This window comes from Diadema antillarum, unplaced genomic scaffold (assembly GCF_040938485.1).
Source record: "Diadema antillarum isolate AM-2024a unplaced genomic scaffold, OU_Dant_1.0 seq00000019_RagTag, whole genome shotgun sequence".
NCBI classification, from domain to species: domain Eukaryota; kingdom Metazoa; phylum Echinodermata; class Echinoidea; order Diadematoida; family Diadematidae; genus Diadema; species Diadema antillarum.
Window position 1 is genome coordinate 55,001 of NW_027271138.1, and position 23,658 is coordinate 78,658.

Genomic DNA, 23,658 nt, shown 5'->3' on the forward strand with positions numbered 1-23,658 from the left:
GCCATCCTGATTGGAGATCACAGTGTTATTATTGCGTGTCCAGTTTAAGCAGAAGTATTTTTATGGGGCAGCGATCACCACCAGGGCCTCCACCAAAGGCGTAACAGACGATTTCGAGCATGGCCTCCTTATAACCAGGCAGGAAACGTTGGGGGTCTGAAAGCATAATTATGTCCTCAATAACTACCCTTTGGCTGACTTCAATGGGCGAATCCGAAAGTTCCTGGCTGAGAAGCCGTGCAAGGGTAATGTATGATATTGTACTTTCTTCAAATGAAATGCAATATTTGGGGTGAACATCAATACAATTAATATTAATATAAAGGTAGAAATTACATTCTTCTTGCCACAAGAGGACGTAATTGCACTTATACATGTGCATACTAACATTATTAGGTGATCCGAGTATCCTCTCGGATCACCTGTTTTTGTACGGATTCTTTCTTCTTCTTCTTTTTAGGTGATCCGAGTATCCTCTCGGATCACCTTCTGTATCTGTACTGATTCTTTGTTCTTCTTTTTCTTCTTCTTCTTTATTTCTCCTCAAAAGTTGTGCAGAGGTTAGCTCAGAAAGTGCATTGCCTCTCAATGTCAGACTTATACCATATATGTATCATGTCGCAAAGACGACAGCGCAAGTAAAATCATAGTGATCAGTCGACCGTGACGTCACTATGACGTCATTATATGAAAACACATTTTCATGCATATCTCATTAATGGAATGGAATATTTCAATGAAATTTACGTCACATATATTTCAAGTCAAGCGCATTCTACTCATATTCTCAAAATTCATTTTTATCTCAAAACGCGCGCGTACGCGCGCGTTGAAATATTTGTATGCTCAAATCCAGCTCAAATTTTTTTTGCACACGTTTCAGACCATTTGGAGCATTTTTTGAAAAATTGAAAAAATTGGACGGACGCGTACGCGCGCGCACATATACGCACGCACAGCTAATATGAAATAGAAATTTTCAATTTTTTCACACGGATCGGATGTCCGAAATTTCAAGGAATATTTCTACCAAGTTTCAAGTCGATCCGATTCAATATGACGTCATACGGGCCCGTCAAATTCAAAATTCCGCGCGTGCGTCAATGGGGATACACAGTGCAACTATGCCAAAAAAACCGCCAATTTTAAATCGGATTTTACTCGTCAGGATGGACGGTGACCCCCCATTTTCTTTACATATTCTGAAAGGTGATGAGTTGTACATGTCATTTCATGGGCTGGCTATGCTGATAAAATGATTAAAAGATATCAAATTTCTTAATAAAGTAAAAAAAGTAGATTTTCAAAATGACGTCATCAAATTTCAAGTTTACTCGAGCGTATCTCACTAATCCTTTGCCAATTTTCACCCAAATTTCAATATGTTGTAGCTTATGAAATGTTCTTTCATAAATGTAATTAAACAATTTTGATTTGATGACGACATCACCTCGAAAAAATGGATTGAAGGTAACCTTGTCAAATTTGACCAGTTTACGTGTAATCTCTATGGGAGTGCAATTTTTATGGAAATGAAAATTGACATGACTATCTTTATCGAGCACTAGCTCACTTATGCTTCGGTGAATTTCTCTAAGATTTTAATATGTTGTAGCTGAGATGTAGGGCTATCGTAAGTGTGCCCTTCGTTTTTTCATACGTTGTCGGGATCACGTGAAAAAACTTGGTTGAAATTAAAATTTATCTTCGATGTATTGAAATATTTCTTTCTTTTTGCAACTTTCTTTGCAATAACTCAAGAAAAACAGCCCCTATCACCTTCATATTTTGCACATGTTTAGTTCATGTCACGAAAATTATTTCATAAAATTACAACTACTTGATCAGACGCCATCTTGGGTATGTAAATTAGGGTCAAAGGTCATAGATGTTTCATCCTGTATCTTGGTGAATACATGTCCTATCTTTCCCATATTTTGCACACGTAAAGACCATGTTACAGGGATCATTTCATAAAATAACCACTTTTTGCTCAGATGCCATCTTGTCTGTGCAAAGTGGGGTCAAAGGTCATATGTACTTCTTTTTCTATCTTTGCTATGACGTGTTATCTCTATGGGAGGGAATTTTTTAGATGTGAAAATTGACATGACTCTCTTTATCGAGCACTATCTTACTTATGCTTCGGTGAATTTCTCTCAGATTTTAATATGTTGTAGCTAAGACTTTGCAGTATCAGGACTCGAATCATTGATTAAAAAAAAGATCGGATCACCTTAATTTGTCAGTGATGACAAATTACAATCTCTAGTTCTTCTTATTTCTCCCCAAAAGTTGTGCATCGATTAGCTCAGAAAGTCCTCTTCCTATCAATTTCAAACTTATACAATATATGTATCGTCTCCCAAAGACGGCAATCGAACTAAAATCAAAGTGATCAGTCGACCGTGACGTCACTATGACGTCATTATATGAAAACACATTCTCAATCATATCTCATTAATGGAATGGAATTTTTCAATGAAATTTACGTCACGTATATTTCAAGTCAAGCGCATTCTACTCATATTCTCAAAATTCATCTATATCTTAAAACGTGCGCGTACGCGCGCGTTGAAATATTTGTATGCTCAAATCGAGCTCAAATTTTTTTTGCACACGTTTCAGACCATTTAGAGCATTTTTTGAAAAATTGAAAAAATTTTACGGACGCGTACGCGCGCGCGCATATACGCACGCACAGCTCATATGCAATAGAAATTTCCCGTTTTTTTACACTTATCGCCTGCCTGAAATGTCAGGGAATATGTCTACCAAGTTTCAAGTCAATCCGACTGAATATGACGTCATACGGGCCCGTCAAAGTTGAAATTCCGCGCGCGCGTCAATGGCGATATACAGTGCAACAATGGCAAAAAACTGCCAATTTTAAATCCGATTTTACTCGTCAAGATGGACGATGACCCCCCATTTTCTTTACATATTCTGAAAGCTGATGAGTTTTACATATTATTTCATGGGTTGGCGATGCTGGAAAAATGATTAAAAGATATCAAATTTCTTAATAAAATAAAAAGAGTAAATTTTCAAAATGACGTCATCAAATTACAAGTTCACTCGAGCGTATCTCACTTATCCTTTGCCAATTTTTACCCAGATTTCAGTGTGTTGTAGCTTACTAAATGCTCTTTCATTAATATAATTACAACATTTTGATTAGATGACGGCATCACCTCATAATATTGGATTGAATGTAATCTTGTCAAATTTGACCAGTTTACGTGTTATCTTAATGGGAGTGCAGTTTTTCTGGATGTGAAAATTGACATGACTATCTTTTTCGAGCACTAGCTCACCTATGCTTCGGTGAATTTCTCTAAGATTTTAATATGTTGTAGCTGAGACTTTGGGCTATCGTAAATGTGCCCTTCATTTTTTCATACGGTATCTGGATCACGTCCAAAACTTGGTTGAAATCAAAGCCTATGTTCGATGTATTTTCATATTTCTTTCTTTTTCCAACTTTCTTTGCAATAACTCAAGAAAAACATACTCTATCACTACCATATTTTGCACATGTTTAGTTCATGTCACGTACATTATTTCATAAAATAACAACTACTTCATCAGATGCCATCTTCGGTATGTAAATTAGGGTCAAAGGTCATAAATGTTTCATCCTGTATCTTGGTGAATACATGTTCTATCTTCCCCATATTTTGCACACGTAAAGACCGTGTTACAAGGATCATTTCACACAATAACCACTTTTTGCTCAGATGCCATCTTGTCTGTGCAGATCGGGGTCAAAGGTCATATGCACTTCTTTCTCTATCTTCGTTATGACGTGTTATCTCTATGGGAGGGAATTTTTCTAGATGTGAAAATTGACATGATTGTCTTTATCGAGCACTAGCTCACCTATCCTTCGGTGAATTTCTCCCAGATTTCAATATGTTGTAGCTGAGACTTTGCGCTATCGTACGTGTTCCCTTTGTTTTTCATATGGTGTCGGGATCACGTCCAAAAACGTGGTTGAAATTAAAGATTATCTTCGATGTATTTTCATATTTCTTTCTTTTTCCGATTTTCTTTGTAATAACTCAAGAAAAATAGCCCCTATCAACCCCATATTTTGCACATGTTTAGTTGATGTTACGTACATTATTTCATAAAATAACCACTACTTGATCAGACACCATCTTGGGTATGTAAACTAGGGTCAAAGGTCATAAATGTTTCATCCTGTATCTTGGTGAATACATGTCTTATCTTTCCCATATTTTGCACACGCAAAGACCATGTTACAAGAATCATTTCACAAAATAACCACTTTTTGCTCAGATGCCATCTTGGGGGTGCAAAGTGGGGTCAAAGGTCAAATATACTTCATTCTGCATCTTTGATAGTGTATACGGAATTCGGTACCCAAGATGGCAGGTCTGACTCCCTTTTCAAAATGAGAATCCAAACATCACACGACCAATGTCCCTAATCTCAGGTGAAAACTCGAATCATTGATTTAAAAAAAATCGGATCACCTAATTTGTCAGTCTTGACAAATTCCGGGTCTAGTTCTTTAAATTTGTTTTCCAACATTTTCTTTTTTTAAAAATCAAAGGAAAAAACTTAGAAAATAATGTGTGAAAAACCTATGGGAAAAACAATTCTGATCATTCTTTACACGTTTTTTACAAGTATTTGTTTCCTATTTGTAGTCAATAAAGCCGAGGGCCTTGGTCTCGACAACGTTTAGGCAACACACTGCACCACGGCAGAAGAGGTGGGAGAAGTGATAAAGGAAACCAACCACAACCAGATCATGGTAAGCGACGAATTTTGTAGAGCGTTTGGCGAATGGATAGAAGTGAGCTCTTGAAATGTTGCAACTAAATTGTTATCCCATCCCTAACTACCCTTTAGCGTCAGTAAAATAGCATCAGACAAAAGTAAATATCATTGCTAAAATGAAACAAAATATCACAAAGTATAACAAAGTGTGACGAAGTATGATTGATTGCATATGATTTTTATTTAATCATCGTTTTTTAATCAAGTCGTGATCAAAGTAAATCAAAACTTTTGCCGGGAATAGCACATATCTCGTGATTGTTTGCATATGACTTATATTTCATTATTGTTTCTAAATGAAGTTCTGATCAAAATCACAGCTATTGAAAGAGCGTTTTGTTGAATAGCATATATTATGTCCTGATTATTCGCATATGATTTATATGTAATTGTTGTTTTCTTAATGAAGTTTCAATCAAGGTCAATTTCAGCTATTCATCAAGCATTTTCATGAATAGCATATTTGTCGTAATTGTTTGCATATGATTTATATTTCAATATTGTTTTTTAACAAATTCTCATCAAAGTAAATCAAAACATTCGCCTGGAATAGCACATATCTTGTGATTGTTTCATATAATTCATATCTAATCATTGTTTCTAAAGTTAAAAAAAAAACCCGCAGGTATTCATAGATCATTTTGTTGAATAGCAGATATTGTAATTATAAGGATGTGATTTATATTCAATCATTGTTTTTAATAAATCTATAATCACAGGAAATCTGACCTATTCATATGTTTTTTTTTAAATTCATATAAAAAAAAAATCCTGGGAGCTAAGGTCAAAAATTTTAGGGGTATACTTACTTTACCAAGGGATATCCACACAGGAAGTTAACTCAAAGATTTGGATCATGGCAAACTCCCATAACTCTAACCCTAACCCTAACCCTAATCCTTCCAGTGTTGTCTGATGTATAGTCTTTGAACTATTAAGAATCAAAAGTGAGAAATTTTTTTTGCAACACCTAGTATTAACAACTTCATTTGAGCTGTAATGACAGCACGGTATTCCTACCGCCCTCAAAAGTGATGCCTCAAAGTATTACTGGTTATACGCTTTGCTAACTACTTCATTCGAGCTGTAATGACAGCTGGATATTCGTCGGGGCCTCTAGTGTGACGACCTCAAAGTATTAACGGTGATACATTTTACTAACATCTTCATTCGAGCTATCCTACGGCCTTTTGTCTCATGACCTCACAATATAACCGGTGATACTTACTACTGACGACTTCATTCGAACTGTGATGGCAGCTGGATATTCCTAGGGGCCTCTATTGTGATGACCCTAAAGTATTATCGGTGATGCATTTTTCTGACTATTTCATTCAAGCTGTAATGACAGCTGGATATTCTAATGGTCTCTAGTGTGATGACCTCAAAGTGTTAATTACTGCTGATACATTTTACTAACTACTTCATTCGAGCGGTAATGACGGCTGGATATTCCTGTGGGCCTCTCATAGTGTTATGACCTCAAAGTATTACCGGTCATAAATCTTACCAACTATTTCATTCAAGCTATAATAACAGCTGGAATTTCTTACTGGCCTCTAGTGTGATGACCTCAAAGTATTACCAGAAATATATTTTACTGACTACTACATTTAAGCTGTAATGGCAGCTGGATATTCTTACGAGCCTCTGCATATATCATGGGCGTAAATCCCGGGGGGATGGGGGATATATCCCCCCCCCCCTGAAATGGAGGAGGGGGGGGGATGGCCTGTACAATCATCCCCCCCCCCCCCTGAATTTTGCGGGGGAAAAATGGAGGAAGCAGAAATGTGATTGTTTCAATTTTGGCATATTGCATGACGTTTGTACGCCGGCCTTCAGACAGGTAACAGAGCTAAACAGTATTCTATCTTGTAGGAAAATGTATACATAATTTTCTCAAGCGCTCGCTCGCTTCGCTCGCTCGCGAAGAATTAAGTAACATCGACATACACTGTAAGGTATGGCTCAGACGTTGACAACGTCAAATAGTGTAGGCCTACATGTAAACATGCTATGACGCGAGTAACTGGGGACCTTCTGCAAAATATGTACGAAAACAAACAAACAAACAATAACAAAAAACTATATCGCCATAATTGAACCCCCTCCATTTCCTGAATCATCCCTGAGAAACGACAGTGACTGATGACTCAGTCAGGATACATCTATGGGCATACCGGCCAGGGAAGATCAGGGGCGTCGAATCTATTTGGGGGGGGGGGGGGGCAAAGGGGCATTTGCCCCGCCCCTACGGAAGTGTTTAGGCAGACAAATCATTTATTACCCAAGCAATTCCCGAGATGAGGACAAATCTCGAACTTTCTTAATGGAAAATTGTCCAAATATCGCCAGAACTATGCACCAGATCGTTGTATTGCAATCATAAACCTGCAAAAGCTCCACTATACAAGATCCCTTTCGATAAACTTTGTACACTTTTGACATTGACGTATATTTCCCTTATCAAAGAGTGTGCAGTAGATCTTTCACTTAACAAAAGCACCCTCATATGCAGAGGCATCGATGGGGGGGGGGGGGGTGGATCCCCCATGAAAGTGGGACAAACAAAAGCGAAAAATATAGCTACAAACGGGAGTTTTTGGAGTGTAATGTCAAAATTTTAAAGCTCGCTCGCTCCGCTCGCTCGCATTATTTTAACCGCTATGCCATTCTCCTGACGTTGCCAGTGACTGACAGCAGTTGTCCCCGGTGCGCCCCCCTTAATTTCCAAAGCGAAAAATGTAGCTACAAACGGCAGTTTTGGGACTGTAAAATGTCAAAATTTTGAAGCTCGCTCGTCATTATTCCATTCTCCTGATGTTGCTGCAAGTAATTGCCAACAGTTTTCGCACGGTGCGCCTACCTTAATTTCCAAAGCGAAAAATATAGCTACAAACGGCAGTTTTGGGACTGTAAAATGTCAAAATTTTGAAGTTCGCTCGCTTCGCTCGCTCGAATTTAATTAATGCCATTCTCCTGATGTTGCTGCAAGTAATTGCCAGCAGTTTTCGCCCGGTGCGCCCCCTTAATTTTCAAAGCGAAAATATACAGCCATAAACGACAATTTTCAAGCTCACTCGCTTCGCTCCCTCGCATTTAATCGTAATGCCATTCTCCTGATGTTGCTGCCAGTTATTGCCGGCAGTTGACCCCGGTGCGCCCCCCTTAACTTCCAAAGCTAAGTTTTTGGACTGTAAAATGTCAAAATTTTGAAGCTTGCTCGCTTCGCTCGCTCGCATTTACCATTATTCCATTCTCCTGATGTTGCTGCCAGTAATTGCCAGCAGTTTTCGCCCGGTGCGCCCCCCTTAATTTCCAAAGCTAAAAATATAGCTACAAACGGCAGTTTTTGGACTGTAAAAAGTCAAAATTTTGAAGCTCGTTCGCTTCGCTCGCTCGCATTTTATCATTATGCCATTCTCCTGATGTTGCTGCCAGTAATTGCCAGCAGTTTTCGCCCGATGCGCCCCCCTTAATTTCCAAAGCAAAAAATACAGCCACAAACGACAGTTTTTGGGACTGTAAAATGTCAAAATTTTCAAGCTCACTCGCTTCGCTCGCTCGCATTTAATCATTATTCCATTCTCCTGATGTTGCTGCCAGTAATTGCTAGCAGTTTTCGCCCGGTGCGCCCCCCTTAATTTCCAAAGCTAAAAATTTAGCTACAAACGGCAGTTTTGGGACTGTAAAATGTCAAAATTTTCAAGCTCACTCGCTTCGCTCGCTCGCATTTAATCATTATTCCATTCTCCTGATGTTGCTGCCAGTAATTGCCAGCAGTTTTCGCCCGGTGCGCCCCTTAATTTCCATAGCGAAAAAATACATCCACAAACGACAGTTTTTGGGACTTTAAAATGTCAAAATTTTCAAGCTCACTCGCTTCGCTCCCTCGCATTTAATCATTATTCCATTCTCCTGATGTTGCTGCCAGTAATTTCCGGCAGTTGCGCCCGGTGCGCCCCTCTTAATTTTCAGAGCGAAAAAATACAGCCACAAACGGCAGTCTTTGGACTGTAAAATGTCAAAATTTCCAAGCTCGCTCGCTCTGCTCGCTAGCATTTTACCGCTATGCCATTCTCTTAATGTTGCTGCCAGTGATTGACAGCAGTTGCGCCCGGTGCGGCCCCCCCCCCTTAATTTCCAAAGCGAAAAAGTATAGCTACAAACGGCAGTTTTTAGATTGTAAGATGTTAAAATTTTCAAGCTCGCTCGCTCCGCTCGCTCGCATTTAATCGCTGTGCCATTCTCCTGATGTTGCTGCCAGTAATTGCCAGCAGTTTTCGCCCGATGCCCCCCCCTTAATTTCCAAAGCGAAAAATATAGTTACAAACGGCAGTTTTTGGACTGCAAAATGTCAAAATATTCAATGCAAAAAAGATTTCACCGTGGGAGTGGGATACCCCCTACCATACCCTCTCCCCCTCCCCCCGCTTGCTTCGCTCCCTCACATATCCGCTCCTCCTAAGATCAAATTCTGTCTACGCCGGTGATAGGCCCCATTATTTAGTAGGCCTTCACAGTGATGTCGCACAGGCGGAGCAAGAGCTGAAATACCACGATTTAGTCATTCAATAATATATTGTGAATATTTCATTTTCTTGTTTTTTTAAAGAAAAGAAAACAAAATTTCACTAAAAGTGTGCACCAGATCGCTGAATTTCAGATCTGAAAATGCAAAATCTTCCTCGTGTGAGAGTGGGATCCCCCCCCCCCCCATACACACCCTCCCCCCGTTCGGTCGTTCCGCTCCCTTTCACAGATATTTCAAAAACAAAAACAAAAGTTTTCATACTTTTAAGGTCTGATTTTCCGCCGAAATTCATCTGAGAAGGAAAAAAAAGCAAGTCTTCATATTTTTGCTACCACTTTCCTCCCACTCTATATTTCATGCAAAAGAGTGGGACATCTGGTCCCTGTAAAGTGTGTGTGTGGGGGGGGGGGGGGGCACCAAGCTTCTCTCTTCCCCCCCCCCCCCCCCCAAGGCTGCGCCGGTCCGGTTATGGGCTTGTAATCGTGGTGATGGTGACCATCCCCCCCCCCCCCCCCCCCCCCACTCCTCAGTACGGATTTACGCCGTTGGCATAGTTTGATAACCTCAAAGTATTACCAGTGATTGCCATACGGGCTGTAAAGATTACCTCAAAGTGTTACGGGTGTGCTTTTTGAGCTGTAATGACAGCTGGATATTCCTCTGGGCCTCTGGTGTGATGACCTAAAAGTAATATTGGTGATACATTGTCCTAACTATATACTTCACTCGAGCTTCAAAGTGTTAATGGTGATACATTGTACTAAGTACTGCATTTGAGCTCAAATGACAGTTGGATATCCCTAGGGGTCTATAGTGTGATGATCTCAAAGTATTACTGGTGATACATTTCGCTCACTACTTCATTCAAGCTGTAATGACAGCTGGATATTTGTCCTGGCCTCTGGTGTGACGACGTGAAAGTATTACAGGTAATACATATTACTGTCGACCTCATTCGAACTGTAATGGCTGGATAATTACAGGCCTTCAGTGTGATGACCTCAAAGTATTTCTACGGGCCTCTTATGTGATGCCCTCAAAGTATTGCCGGTGATATGTTTTACTGACGACTTTATTCGAGCTATAATTGATGAAGGATATTCCCACCGCACCGGGCGCGCGCCCTCTCTTTATTTTTCTTTAAAACAAAAGAAAAAATGAAAAATGGGGGCGGGCGTGCGCCATTGCTCCCCCTTTAAGTTTGTAAAAGCGCCCCGCCCCCATCCCCACTTTACGGAATTCCTGGATTCGCCCCAAATGCAGTAACTTCTCGTGAAAGCTTATTCCTCATTAAGTAGTTGCGTGTATGTAATCGACTGATGACGGGACTACCTGTGTCAGGTATGCTTTCAGGCGAGATGTACCGGTCAATCCGGGGTAGTGGTTCACACAGCTGACAGTTCATCATTGATCCTCCAGGACTTATGTTGTTTAATCATGATTTTATTCAAGTTCGAGAAAGTGTGAGAATAACATGTATACAAAAGAACCAGGTCCATCGTTTCATTCAAAACGAATTGCAGGTTTAAACATGTACATGGGGGAACAAAACAACAATATTAGAATTTACATTATTGCAACCCATATCACACATAAAATATGAAATATTACCGGTGATCAATCAATAAGGAATCAATACATATACTATTTCTGCGTTACAATAACAACAGTGGTGTAATTATCTTCCACAGTATCAATTCAATAATCCACACTAAAATATAATAAAATGAAATCATACGAACACACACACACACACACACATATATATATATATATATATATATATGATATATATATCATATATATGTATATATATATATATATATATATATATATATATATATATATGTATATATATATATATATATATATATATATATATATGAATATGAATAAAAAAAACTTATTATCATCATCACCATCATCTCATCAAATCTTCACCAACGTAAATCTTTATTTGGCTCTGTGCCCCATACCCCCCCCCCCCCCCACCACATATTATTATCAAATCCCATCTTATCTATAACTATATAATAAATCATTTTCAACCTAAAACCAAATATTATAAACAAGCATTTCTACATTTTTTTCTTCAATTACCCATTCACCCATAATATTACAGTGTATAATACTAATCTCATCTCAACTTTCCAAACATATCATTTAACCTCAGATTCCTTTCCTCTCCCAACAGAAACAAAACACGAAAACCTATATGCGAAATCCAAACCAGCCGCAGCGGCAGAATAAACTTTCACCCGCTATCCCCATTTCATACCTGCGGCTAGTACCTCCTCCTCCCCCCCCCCCCCCCCCCCCGGAAAAAAAAAATCTTCTGCCAATACCAAATAATTATAAACCATAAACACCTGCGCCTGTATATTATATAAACAATAAATATCTATATCAATTATAACATCCCTCAAACAATATTCTGTAATCATATCACATATACATAACACATAAATTGACAGATAAAATAATTACAAACAGACTTACAGACCGGCAAACATATTAGTGTACTTCCACTTCGGCTTCATAGTGGGTGTGAATATTGCATAACTATTAAGTCCTATGGGTCTAGGTGCCGTATACCTCCCCCTAAGCTCTCTCTTTCCTGGCATAAAATATTGAAAAAAAAAGAGAGTATGGCGAGTTTAGAGAGTGTCTGGAAAAATTCGTTGAGACGAATCTTTGAACCTGTTCTTCTCAGAATTCGATTTAAACGGCTTTTGTTCCCCCGGTCTATTAGGCCCCGTGCCCCGACTTCTATCGCATGGAATAACACTGAGTAGCCCTTATCCTGGATATCCCTCACAATTGAATTGTATTTTTCTACTTTTCTTTGATGTGCCTCCTCGAGGTTCATTTCAAAGGGAACAGTTAGTTCAACAATCGTGACATATCGTTCTTCCCTTAAGATAACTTAATCAGGGCGCAAACGTGTAGTAAGAATATGGGAAGGTATGGTGCCCCCGGCGATTGAGTGCCCTTCTATATCAGTGTAAATCGTCCCTTGGACAGATTTTCAAGGAATGTTTTATACATATAACTTAGCAGATTGTTATGACGCCACTCGTATCTATCTAGAAAAACTGGGCAGTTTGAAAGTATATGATGCAAAGTGCCTGTGGTGCCCGGGCAGAAGACACATTTGTCACAGAGTCGTTTACCCCAGGTGTGCAAATTTGTATCGGAGGGCAGAGAATCTATACACGCATTGATGATGAAACTGAGAACTCTTTTGGAGAGGTTATACATGATCGATTTTCATGTTAGATTCTCATTTTCCAGTAACAGTAATGATGTGAATTTCCCCTGCACTAAGAGTGGCGCTACTCGATCAGTCCAGTATTTCACTGTATCCTCCTCTATTACCTGCTTAACCAATTTCTTTACTGCGTTCCATGAACTTGTCTGCACATTAACTAAGTTTTTCCACTTCACCATGAGTTACGTTACAATGCACAACAGTGAACCGCTTGCGTGCCCAATTTCAATCTCTTTCAATGGCGGAGTCAATCGCTTGGTTAACGACACTATCAGCTTTGACTCTCGATCTGGTGAAAGCTAGAGATTGAGACAGACTGTAGATGTCAGATATGCTGGGGATATTGACACCATGGGGTAAGTGAACAATGACGATGTTAGCACCACGAGCGGGGATACCTAACCATTTTTTCAGATATTGGTCGGTCATTACATCGAGTTTATCTAGGTGGGTCTTTTGCAGTGTATGAACTGTAAGCAAAAAACGGATAGAATTTAGCAGGTAACGTGAATAGATGACAACTTTAAACTCCGGACGGACAGATGTTTCTTCAATTCTTTGCATCTTGACCATTATTTCATTGTGAACGAACTCGCATACTTCGGCTGGTTTGCCACTAAAACAAATATGCAAACCGAGAAATTTATGAAACTTTTCTTTGATTGAACGAATACGTTCAGTGCCGATTGAATACTCAATCTCTGTCGGGACACCACCGCAGATAGAAAGACTGCAGCATTTGGAAGGTTTTAGTTTGAGTCCCATTGACGCTGTGTATGAGTGCAACTGGTCAATTATTTTTTGATGTTGTACTTTGTTGTTCGTGATCAAATTGAAATCGTCTGCGTACGAAGTTGTTATGATTCTGGTGCCATTCAGATCATACCCCAGTCTACCCTTCATCTGTCCGAGATATTCGATAAGGGGGTTGAAACATAACAGAAAAATCATAAGTGAGAGGGGGTCTCCCTGAAACACACCTTTTTTAAACGGGAGAGGTTGAGACAACCATTTGTTACCTTTTACACTACCTTGCAATCTACCGTACAAATTGTCGATATACACTGAAAGATTGGTTGATACATGAAAACGATGCAAGGAATGGGATATCAACTCGTGGCTAACACTCCCAAAAGCATCCACTGTGCGTTTCTTGGCTTTGCTGTGCGCAGTTATTTCATGTAAGACTTGATTATGCTCGACACAACCATTAACTCCATTGATGAAAGCCTTCTGCACATTCGGGAAAAATGAAACAATTTGTAGTCAGATAGCATGCTAGACGGTTTGCGAGTATTTGGTGAAAAAATTTGCTTACACAAGAAGTTAACGAAATCATTCTGAAATTTTCCGGCACATTTGTGTCCCCGGCCTTATGTATCAGCGTTACTTGGTACAGGACCAGCTCTCATGGGGGTCATTTGTTTCAAAAAGAAGTTGAGAAAATGAAGTGGCCAAAAAATGGTGAACACAAGGAGTATTTCTAAGCAAGTCGTACATAAGGCCATCTGGCCCGGGAGAGGAAGAAGCCTTCTTGGTTTGTAATACCAATTTCACTTGTTTGGGTGTAACCGGGGTTAAATCAAATTCATAATATAATTCATCTACGTTTATGTATGGGAACCACTGGAGCTGATCAAAATCAATGTGCTCAGCTCGGGAGTATCTTTGTCGATAATACTCATCTGCCGTTTCTTTCGAGAAGGAAATACTGGAAGTAGCTTTATTAAAGTCTCCGTTACATACTTGTTTTGAGAAGTTCCAGAAGTCTTTTCTGTAGAGATTTTGCTGGTAGGCTGCCGTTTTTCCAGCTTTCCTTTCGTCAGATCGCTTTTTTCAGAAAAGATACTGCTTTAACTGCAGACCGAAAGTTTTTTTCTGTCCTCCTTAGTGCTTTCCTTGCTAAATGCTTTTCGACGGAGAATGTTTTTCTTTTTTCGCGCGTCAGCTAGAGTTTTTGGTTCATGTTCGACGTAAGCTCGTGAGTTGTTTTCTTGGACGAAGTCGGGTTGCGAAGCGAAGTAGCCGAAGACAGTATGGCTGAAAGATCGGCGGCCTCCTTGGGGGTCAAGATGTGGTGATTTAGGTCACGATGAATAGGTGCTATGAGTTCTTTCAGCTCATTATTCCTTTGCTGCCATTCATTCCTCGCATACTGTGGGATGGCTAAGTGAGTAAAAGCCTCAGTCTGAGCTATGTGGATGATTAGCAGCAGGACGACGGAATGCATTATACCTTTGCGGCCCATTATGCACTTGCGAAGCTTGATCACGTGGTCAGCTAAGTGGAGCCACTAAAACCTTTGATATGGTAGCAGCTGGAAAGGTAGGGGGCTGACAGCGATAGGCTAGTGGGGTGGGTCAGCGGGTCGTCACCTTGAGCACCCGTTATGGTCGTTGTAATTTCCGAGTAAGAAAATACGGAATGTTCTGCCGATATTATCTTAAATATCAACCGATAACATATCAAGTTCAACGACGGGTTAAAATGTTGAGACACTCACCATAACAGTGATAACAATAACGATGTCGGCGGGCGCGGTCAAATCCGGAATTTTGGGCAAAATTTTGCAGCGGTGAAAAACCTTTCCGAGATTGCCGTTGCGCCCTCTATAATCAGGACCATTATCATGCATCGGTTCGGCTAATTAATCACTTGGACACAGCAGAACCAGGTAATACCTCATTTTCATTGTCATTACCTGAAGTTTTCATTGAGGTATGCTTTATTTAGACTGTTGAAATTATTCTGACATTTGACATTTCCTTATGTTTAGTACTACAGTCAGGTCTTGTGGATTGTTCGTTTATCTGAATATTTGTTGCATTATTTTGGAGGTCCGTTCGCCGAAGATAAATTATAGAATTCGTTTTTGTTTTTTTAAGAAAATTAAATAAGGTTCATTAGTCCGGAAGTGAAATGAGGTTCTTCTACACTAAACTAAGCTTTGGATTAAACTGTGTCCATACTGGACACTCTAGACATCATGATAGCGATGTTCATTGCTTTTTATGCTTCTTGTTAACAAGAAAGTGAGTGGAATTCACGATTTCTCGCTCATTACAAATCAAAATTTAAAGACTTAAGTACGTATAGATTTAGAGAATACCATTAAACTCTGCACCATACCATTCTCTTTCATTTCATATCATGTGACGTCATTGCCACGCTCTTCGTACCTTTCAGTTTCACACAGAAATTCGACTGTTTGCGACGTGACTTCGACTTCTTGCCAGTTGACTGCATATTTTGGATTTCATTGAATAAAACATTGAGAATGTAACAGATCAACGTAATATCTCACTGGTTACTCATTTGTCTTGATGAGTACAATTTATTGAAGAAGCCTTTATTTCCACAATTTTACGATAGAATTTTCAAACAAACTAAGCGTGTTGTACATGAAATAAGCATCTATCGGGGAAAAAAAGTGTCATCGACTTTGTGTAAGCAACGTAAAATCCAAAGAAACAAAGGGAACATTGAACTTTGTCTAACTTGTAACAATTGAAAGAAAATAAGGGAAAGGATACATGGGAGTATTTTACACATCATATCAAAAAAGCGTGACTGCATTAAGTTTGATCATAATTATGCTACACCCATGTAAAGTGTCGTTCGCAGAATGATGGAATTTATTATTGATATTTTTATAAATCTTTAACCTTTAAAATTCAACTTTACAAAAAATAATTCTTCAGTTTGATCATATAGTTATAAGCGATAAATAATTCTCACAATCTTTTTTGATAAACACAATTTATCAATGAAATATTGGTGGGTATTACCCTAAGCAAGTATACCGTAGTTCAAATATGGAAATATGAGACTATGATGTAAAGTAAGTAAAATGTGAGTGGGAGAGAAATACTTTAACTTACTAAGACAATGTAATACCAATATTCCGAGATATATTCCGAGACGTTGCCAGGCAGCTTTTCAAGTGAATTACTAAAAACAAAAACCTAGTCTTTTGCAAATTAACTCTTTATGTGCCTCGTTCGCACGCCTGACGGCATGCCAAGTTCGCATATTCTGCTCAAACGCACAGTCCCGCCAAAACCGATTGATAAATCCCTAAGAATATTCTATGAAAGCGTTTCTCGCAGTACCATTTCTGTCACAAAATTTGCTTTTTATGTGGTGATTGACATCGAGCATTTGTTGAGCAGTGGACACTACTGGATTTGCTAATAATTTACAACAAACCAAAGCTTGGCATTTTCTCTACAATTTTTGCTCATTACATGCTCAGGGTAACAAAAATCTATTAAAGGGATGGTACAGTTTGGGTGGAGATGAGAATTAGGCTTTTCACTTTTTGTGAGATACCAAGAAAACACTTATGATATAGTACAGAACATACCATTTTAAGAGGAATTCAAAGTTTATTTGACAAAAAATGGGTTTGGAATGACTGAAACATCCAAAAACAAAGTAAAACAAAGTGATCTTAATAAAGTGTGGGTCCCACACTTTATTAGAATCGCTCTTTTTTTATATCTCAGCCATTTCAAAACCATTTTTTCATCAAATAAACGTTGAATTCCTCATAGAATTACATGCTCTTTCATATTTTATAAGAGGTTTCTCATTATCTCACCCAAAAAAATGTTAGAAACCTGAAATTAGGTCTCAACCATAACTGTACGATCCCTTTAAAGTTACACAGATTTAGATAAGATGTTTTCCGAAGAATGCCTACGTTGTTGTCTCAATAATGTGGCACACATGAGTTTTACACCATGGCACATAAAGAGCTAAGTGATAATTTGTTTGCCCGTATCCATTGTGTAACGTGTTTCAGCTCTTTATGATAACAACGGTTAAGTTGGACTAATTAGTGTAAGATGAAGAGAAAGATGAATCGGGAGGCTACGTCATATTTTGTCATGAATTATATGACAGAAACTCTTTGATACCTGACAAGAACGCAATTGTTTTTTCCCATCGAGATTCCCCGAGTGACTGTGAAGAAGTTGCCAAGTGAGCCTAATTTTTTTTTGTTTACTTTTGTGTTGTTTGGAACTATATGCTTTTCTTTGTATGAATATAATCACAGACGCAGACATTAGTAAGGTGACTTCGGAAGCGTCAGCAAATCGAGACATCTGTTGTACATTGAACACAAAAATAATGTGTAGTGAGTGCATGGAACAATGACTCTTTTTGCTTCTTTATTTTTGTAATTTAATCTCACTTTATGTCGCTATTTTCGACTAACAGGTCACCTTATACGAGTGAGTTGGAGTCTTGACAAAAACACTCCTCCTAAGTGATGTGCAGTACTCGTGCCTTTTACTTTCGCACTTCGAAGTAAATTACACGTACAGCAACAAGTTAGGGGTACCCAGTGTATCTTTGACCTTGTCCCTCGTAGCTGTATTGGCTAAGATGGTCCTCACTTCGAGCGGGGTTAAATCCGGGGTTTTAGCCAGGTACAAAGCCGCAGCTCCTGTGAAACAAGAAAAAACAACAATTAAATCCTATATGTTTCTGTCTGCCCGAAATGTGTCCACATGACAGAATATGGTGCAGGATGCGGATAGTAAGACGACTCGATAGGGACCGCGAAATGGCTATTTATAATCATAGCGGGTTGGGATTGCTGTCATACTGCTCGTAAGTCAGGACAAAATGAAACCCTCGAGCGTGTGGTTATTGCAAAAAAAGGCTAACGTAGGGCCCCAGGTTTTCAGCTATAGAGGGTTAATTTGGCATACTAATTAGCTATGAAAAGTTAAACAGGCACAATGTGGGATTGACATGCCCTAATCCTAATACTATCCTAACCTTGTTCCTAATGTCATACCACCTATACCTATCAATTACTGCATCTTATTCCTAGCTGATTGTCATGAATATGCATTTGTGTGAAGTGGGTGTGGCCTGTTCGGCCAACGTTGGATCAGAAGATGGATCGAGACTGGGGACGATGGCGCTCGAGGCGAGGGGAGGAATAAAGCATTACAAGTCAGGGGGCTGTTTCATAAAGCTGTTCGTAGAGTTACGAACGACTTACGAGCGACTGGTGATCAGTTCTGATGTGTTATACTTATCAGAATTTCCATAACTCAACACAAGAACTGAACACCAGTCGCTCGTAAGTCGTTCGTAACTTTACGAACAGCTTTATGAAACACCCCCCCCCCCCCGTATGGTAACGATGATTTTGTTCGTAGTCGGAGAAAATACGTGTGAAATGCTGTTGTGCCGCCAATATTTTCCTCCTTTCCGTGATAATGTATCATATTCTTTTGTATAACGACAAAAGTTTTGTAATGCGTGAAGACGTGGTTAATAAAATTTGGTCAAACATACCTTCATTAAGCCTATTTAGATACGACAATAACTCTTCATAAATGATATACACTCTTGTATAATACAAATAATTGTGAATAACTCAATAACGTAAGTACAATTTTTTAACAGAGTTAAAACGTTTGAACCCAGCCTAAATACTTTTTATTTTCAAATTTAGATTTTCTCATTTGAATATTCATAAATATGCATACATTTTCTTGATATATGCCCTTATTTGTTTTATGTGGGGCCCAATATGTACCAACATGATTTAACTGGTATCAAATTTTCCAGTTTGATTAATGATGTAGGTCTATGGGTTTAAGTACATGTACCGACCAACTGTTTACACACACACACACACACACACCCGCACACACGCTCACACACATTTAAGTGCAGGACTATACGAAAACCTATCATGCTCCCTGCTTGCTCATCTGTGCCCATGCGAAACCCAAGGGGCAAGCCCATAGGAAGCCCATGTCAGTTTTCTCATGTCTGCCTTTGGCCAGCACACAAGGGCCCCTTGAACACTGAAGGATGACCCGCAAATAGCCCTTGCCCATCTCCAACCCGGCTTGCCCACATTTTACACATGTTTACCCATGTGGACCCCACATGGGATTGTTCGTTGGGAAACCACCATTCAAAAATAATGAAGAATTGGAGGTAACCGTGACATGTACTTTCTCCATACTCGCGTCTTTTTTTCTCTCTCTCTCTCTTTCTCTCTCTCTCCCTATCCTTTTTTTTCTTTCTCATTGTCATTTCCTAGAGCTGCACGCTTAGTAATAAAATGGCATGCAAATAATGAACATCCCACCACCAAAGGTTAGAACCGCAATATTTTACCATTCCTTTTTTAGTCTAAATCATACAGTTCCCATAAAATTTAATTGTGTGACATATCATACATAATTAGTAATGGTAAAGAGTAAAGAGTAAAAGACTACGAAAATGCGTCTATAATCAGTCACATACAGCATATTTTGCAACATTTCCAGTCAAACTATTCAAGACAGCAACGCTGGAAAATGTAATTCTGTAAAAAGTGCTACTTATTAGTCATGCGCTATGATAAGCATAAAATGTTAATTTCTGTTCAATCAAAAATTTGTAATTTTGGTCGATTGGTTCAATCAAAACAGTTGGTAAAAGAATATAAGTTTCTGCATTAAAATCAAGTAACGTCGAAGTATCATAAACCTACATCATTTCATTTGATTAAAGAAATCTTCGGCTGAATGAACATTTCTGTAAAAATAAAGTAAGTTAAAAATATCTAAAGCGTTAACTTTCATCAAAGTTATACATTCATTATATTTCCTTTAAATCTCAAGTTTCTCATGTTACTCAAGTTTACAAATAAAAATGAAGTGTTTTTGCTGGGTAAATGAAAAAACACATCAGAATTGCTGTAATTTAGTTAAACTTAGCAAATCTGTATTTTCCTGTAGAAATACAGATATCTTTTACAGTATGTGTGCATGTGTGTGTGTGTGTGTGTGTGTGTTTGTTTGTAAAGGGGAACACATCCTTACCCTTGTTGCCCGTAGTCCTATTGGTTAGTCCTAATTTTAGTTGAGTTAGACTTGATTTTGTTTGGAGCATAGCTATATGTCACGTCAAATCCTCATTAAATATAATTATCTCCAAACAAGGCAGCATGAACTTTTAGAATATGAAACACCAATTCATTCTCTGCTCAAGTACTGATTTACAAGTCTGACGGCCGTCTTTATCGTCACCGAATAAGATCAGACAAAGAGCCTTAATATGTTAGCTTAACAACTGTCATTATGAAGGTCTCAAACAAAGATACGTGGAATTGCCAACAATCGTGGATGAGTTTCAACAAAATGAGGTAGAATAGTATTACACATTCCCAAGCGCTCAGTACTCGCCGGTGTCTGGTGGAATATCATGATAAATGATACACATACACACCTGCCACGTGGGGCGTGGACATACTGGTACCACTCTTTACTGTGTATTCAGAGTCATAGCCGATACCAGCACTTGTTATGTAAAGACCAGGAGCGAAGATGTTCACACATCCGCCGAAGTTTGAGAAGTACGCTCGCGAGTCGTCGCTTCCCGTAGCGCCCACAGTGATAGCCTGAAAGCACATTTCAGAAGAGCGAAATCGCAATAATTCAAACATTCATTGAAACCCGATAAAGAACTCGTAATAGTAAGGATAGTGTATGCGCACATAGCATTGACGTAGAGTCACGACTATGAATATTGCAATACTTGTTTTTGTTTGCTTTTCTCCTCTTTTTTTTTTTGCCATATTCTCATTTTCGTTTGTGTTCATTTCAGGCTTCTAATCTTATTCACGTGCAAACAGTACTAATCCTTAAAATGTCTCTAAATACAAAACATTGGATTTCTCTCAGCTCCATCCCAAATGAAAAATCGCTTCTTCGAACACGTTTTACAAACAAACACGTTTTACAAAGGAGGGACGCGATGTATACCCTGGTTTGTCTTTGATGTATACCCTGGGTTCTCTTTGTTGTAGTTGCTTGGGTTTGGTGTTCCTGTTGTATTGAGTTATTTTCTCTTTTACATGATTTTGACTTGACTAAGTAATGTCCAAAAGAAAAATAGTAGCCAGCTAACGTTTTCCAGTATTTGCCGTAAAAGTAGTTACTTGTTTTGCTTTGTATTTTCCACAGTTTGAACCTCTTTCTATTTTCAAAGGAAAATTTCCAGAGGAAAATTCTCTGCTTTGTTGGGATCACTCTTAGTTTTTGAATTTTACTCAGGCATGGGGCTTATTGCAATCATTTTGTTGATTTATTTGTGTGATCGCACAATGTGTATTGACAGTATATGTAAGTACGCACGTCTTGGGCCCTGGCAGGTACGCGGTAGCAGGCATCGTAGTCGTTGTTGCCAGCAGAAACGGTCAGTGTGACTCCAGATTGGACCAAAGCCTCTACGGCCTCGTCCACCGCTGAAAATGTGGCCACCCCGCTGAGTGACATAGAGGCAACGGCAGGCCGTTTGCCGTTCGTAGCAACCCAGTCCATTCCTAAAAAAAAGGAAAGTGGCAAGAATACTTGAGAGGAAATGTGTGTTTCTAAAATAATCCTTTGCGTGCCAGTGAGTCAAAAGTAATGTGCACAAATTTTAACGAATTCGAAAAGATAATACGTGATACACAGAGGATTAAAGCGAACACATCGTATATATTGCGATGATATGGGGTCAATAAACGAAATGACTTCGTCTGCTTAAATAATTCAAAATGGGTGCACGTGACGAGCTTGACACCCACAAGTCATACAGCCCTTGAGTCACAGGCCTCGAGGTAGACACAAAGTGAACCTGCCATTGAGCTCGACATCAAGTAAAATAGGCCTGTGAACTATACGGTCCACCATCTCGACACTATAGGCAAATAAGACCAATGAGCTCGACACTAGGCAAACATAGCAAGTCCCAGAGTCCGACACTAGGCAAAAACGGCCAATGTAACCGACATTTGATTACGTCAGATGCATCAGAGTCAGTCTCATGGGCCTATTTTGCCTAGTCTTGATGGACTCGTGGGCCTTATTTGCCTAATGTCGAGCTGGTGGGCCTATTAAATCGCCTATTGTTGAGTTCGTGGTCTGTAATACTCGTGGACTGTATGACTCGTAGGTGTCGAGCTAGTGGGATGACGTCCAACCCCCTCCCCCAGACTGAAGTGTGAATAAAAATTAGAGTAAAACGTAAATCGTTCTATCCGGACAATTCGAAGCTGGATTCTTTTCGTGGATTGAAGTATTCTACTTGTAATTCAGATAGACATTTAAATTCTGTTACCTCTTTGTATTAGGATTGTCAGTCGTACTTAGACGCTATTTTCATTGTCTCAAATAATTCATTTCAGTGCTTTATCATTCTCCCCAAAGTCAACATTTCTCTTCTTTACATTCTTTTATACATGCATGCTTTATTTATTTACATCCCAATGATATCAATTTTAGCAGGGTGATATATTCAACAAAGGTTGGTCGGATACGTAATGATAATTATGATGCAAGACACAAATAGCAAATCATGTATTAATGAATATGGTCGAGTGTGACGCAAGAAAAACATGCTACTCATTCGTGAAATACATAGTATAAGAAGAGAATATGCAAGTAAGGAAAATCAAAATCAGAATTTATACGCTTGTCTGATCATGAATTTATTCAATGTTAAAGTATAAAGAGAATTATAAAAGACGATTACAGAACGTAAAAGAACAAAATGAAAATGAAGGGAGAGATGAAAAACAAAGGAAATCAGCCAGCCTGATGCTAGGTCCTGGCATCAATCTTCAAATATTTACAATATAAAGGATAAAGTTTCTTCCAAAATTGTTTTAAAATGTGCAGATAATTTTCTTCATTTAATTTGCAGTTGAATACACTGGTTTGGGAAGTATGACACCATTCTCAACTATAGTATCATATTTCTTCTTCATGTTTCGAAGGTACATGTCATGAAGTGATGCATTAAGAATCTTACGATATAATTCCAAAACACGATGACATCTAAAGTATGCGACAGAATTAAGTTACTTTGAGGCAACGGTTCTAAAAACATTAATACTTAGGAGAGGTTTATGTATTATACTGAGTTTTGAACTCAAGCTTGTATTTTTGTATGAAAGTATTATTTTCGTATTGTTCTTATGTATGGTAAATTTATGAATCACGTCCCTAGTATAATTAAAAGGTCTATA

The 23,658-nt window shown here is 38.8% G+C and overlaps 1 protein-coding gene across 1 annotated transcript in view; it reads right to left on the bottom strand.

Moving 5' to 3' along the window:
* Positions 1–23,658, bottom strand: part of LOC139725170 (extracellular serine proteinase-like) — a 72,769-nt gene that overhangs the window by 42,881 nt on the left and 6,230 nt on the right. Inside the window, exons 6-8 of the mRNA XM_071636264.1 lie at positions 21,782–21,969; positions 20,874–21,045; positions 17,952–18,075 (exon numbers count right to left, since the gene is read on the bottom strand). Of these exons, the coding sequence (XP_071492365.1) occupies positions 17,952–18,075; positions 20,874–21,045; positions 21,782–21,969 (484 nt within the window). The remainder of the gene's footprint in view (positions 1–17,951; positions 18,076–20,873; positions 21,046–21,781; positions 21,970–23,658) is intronic.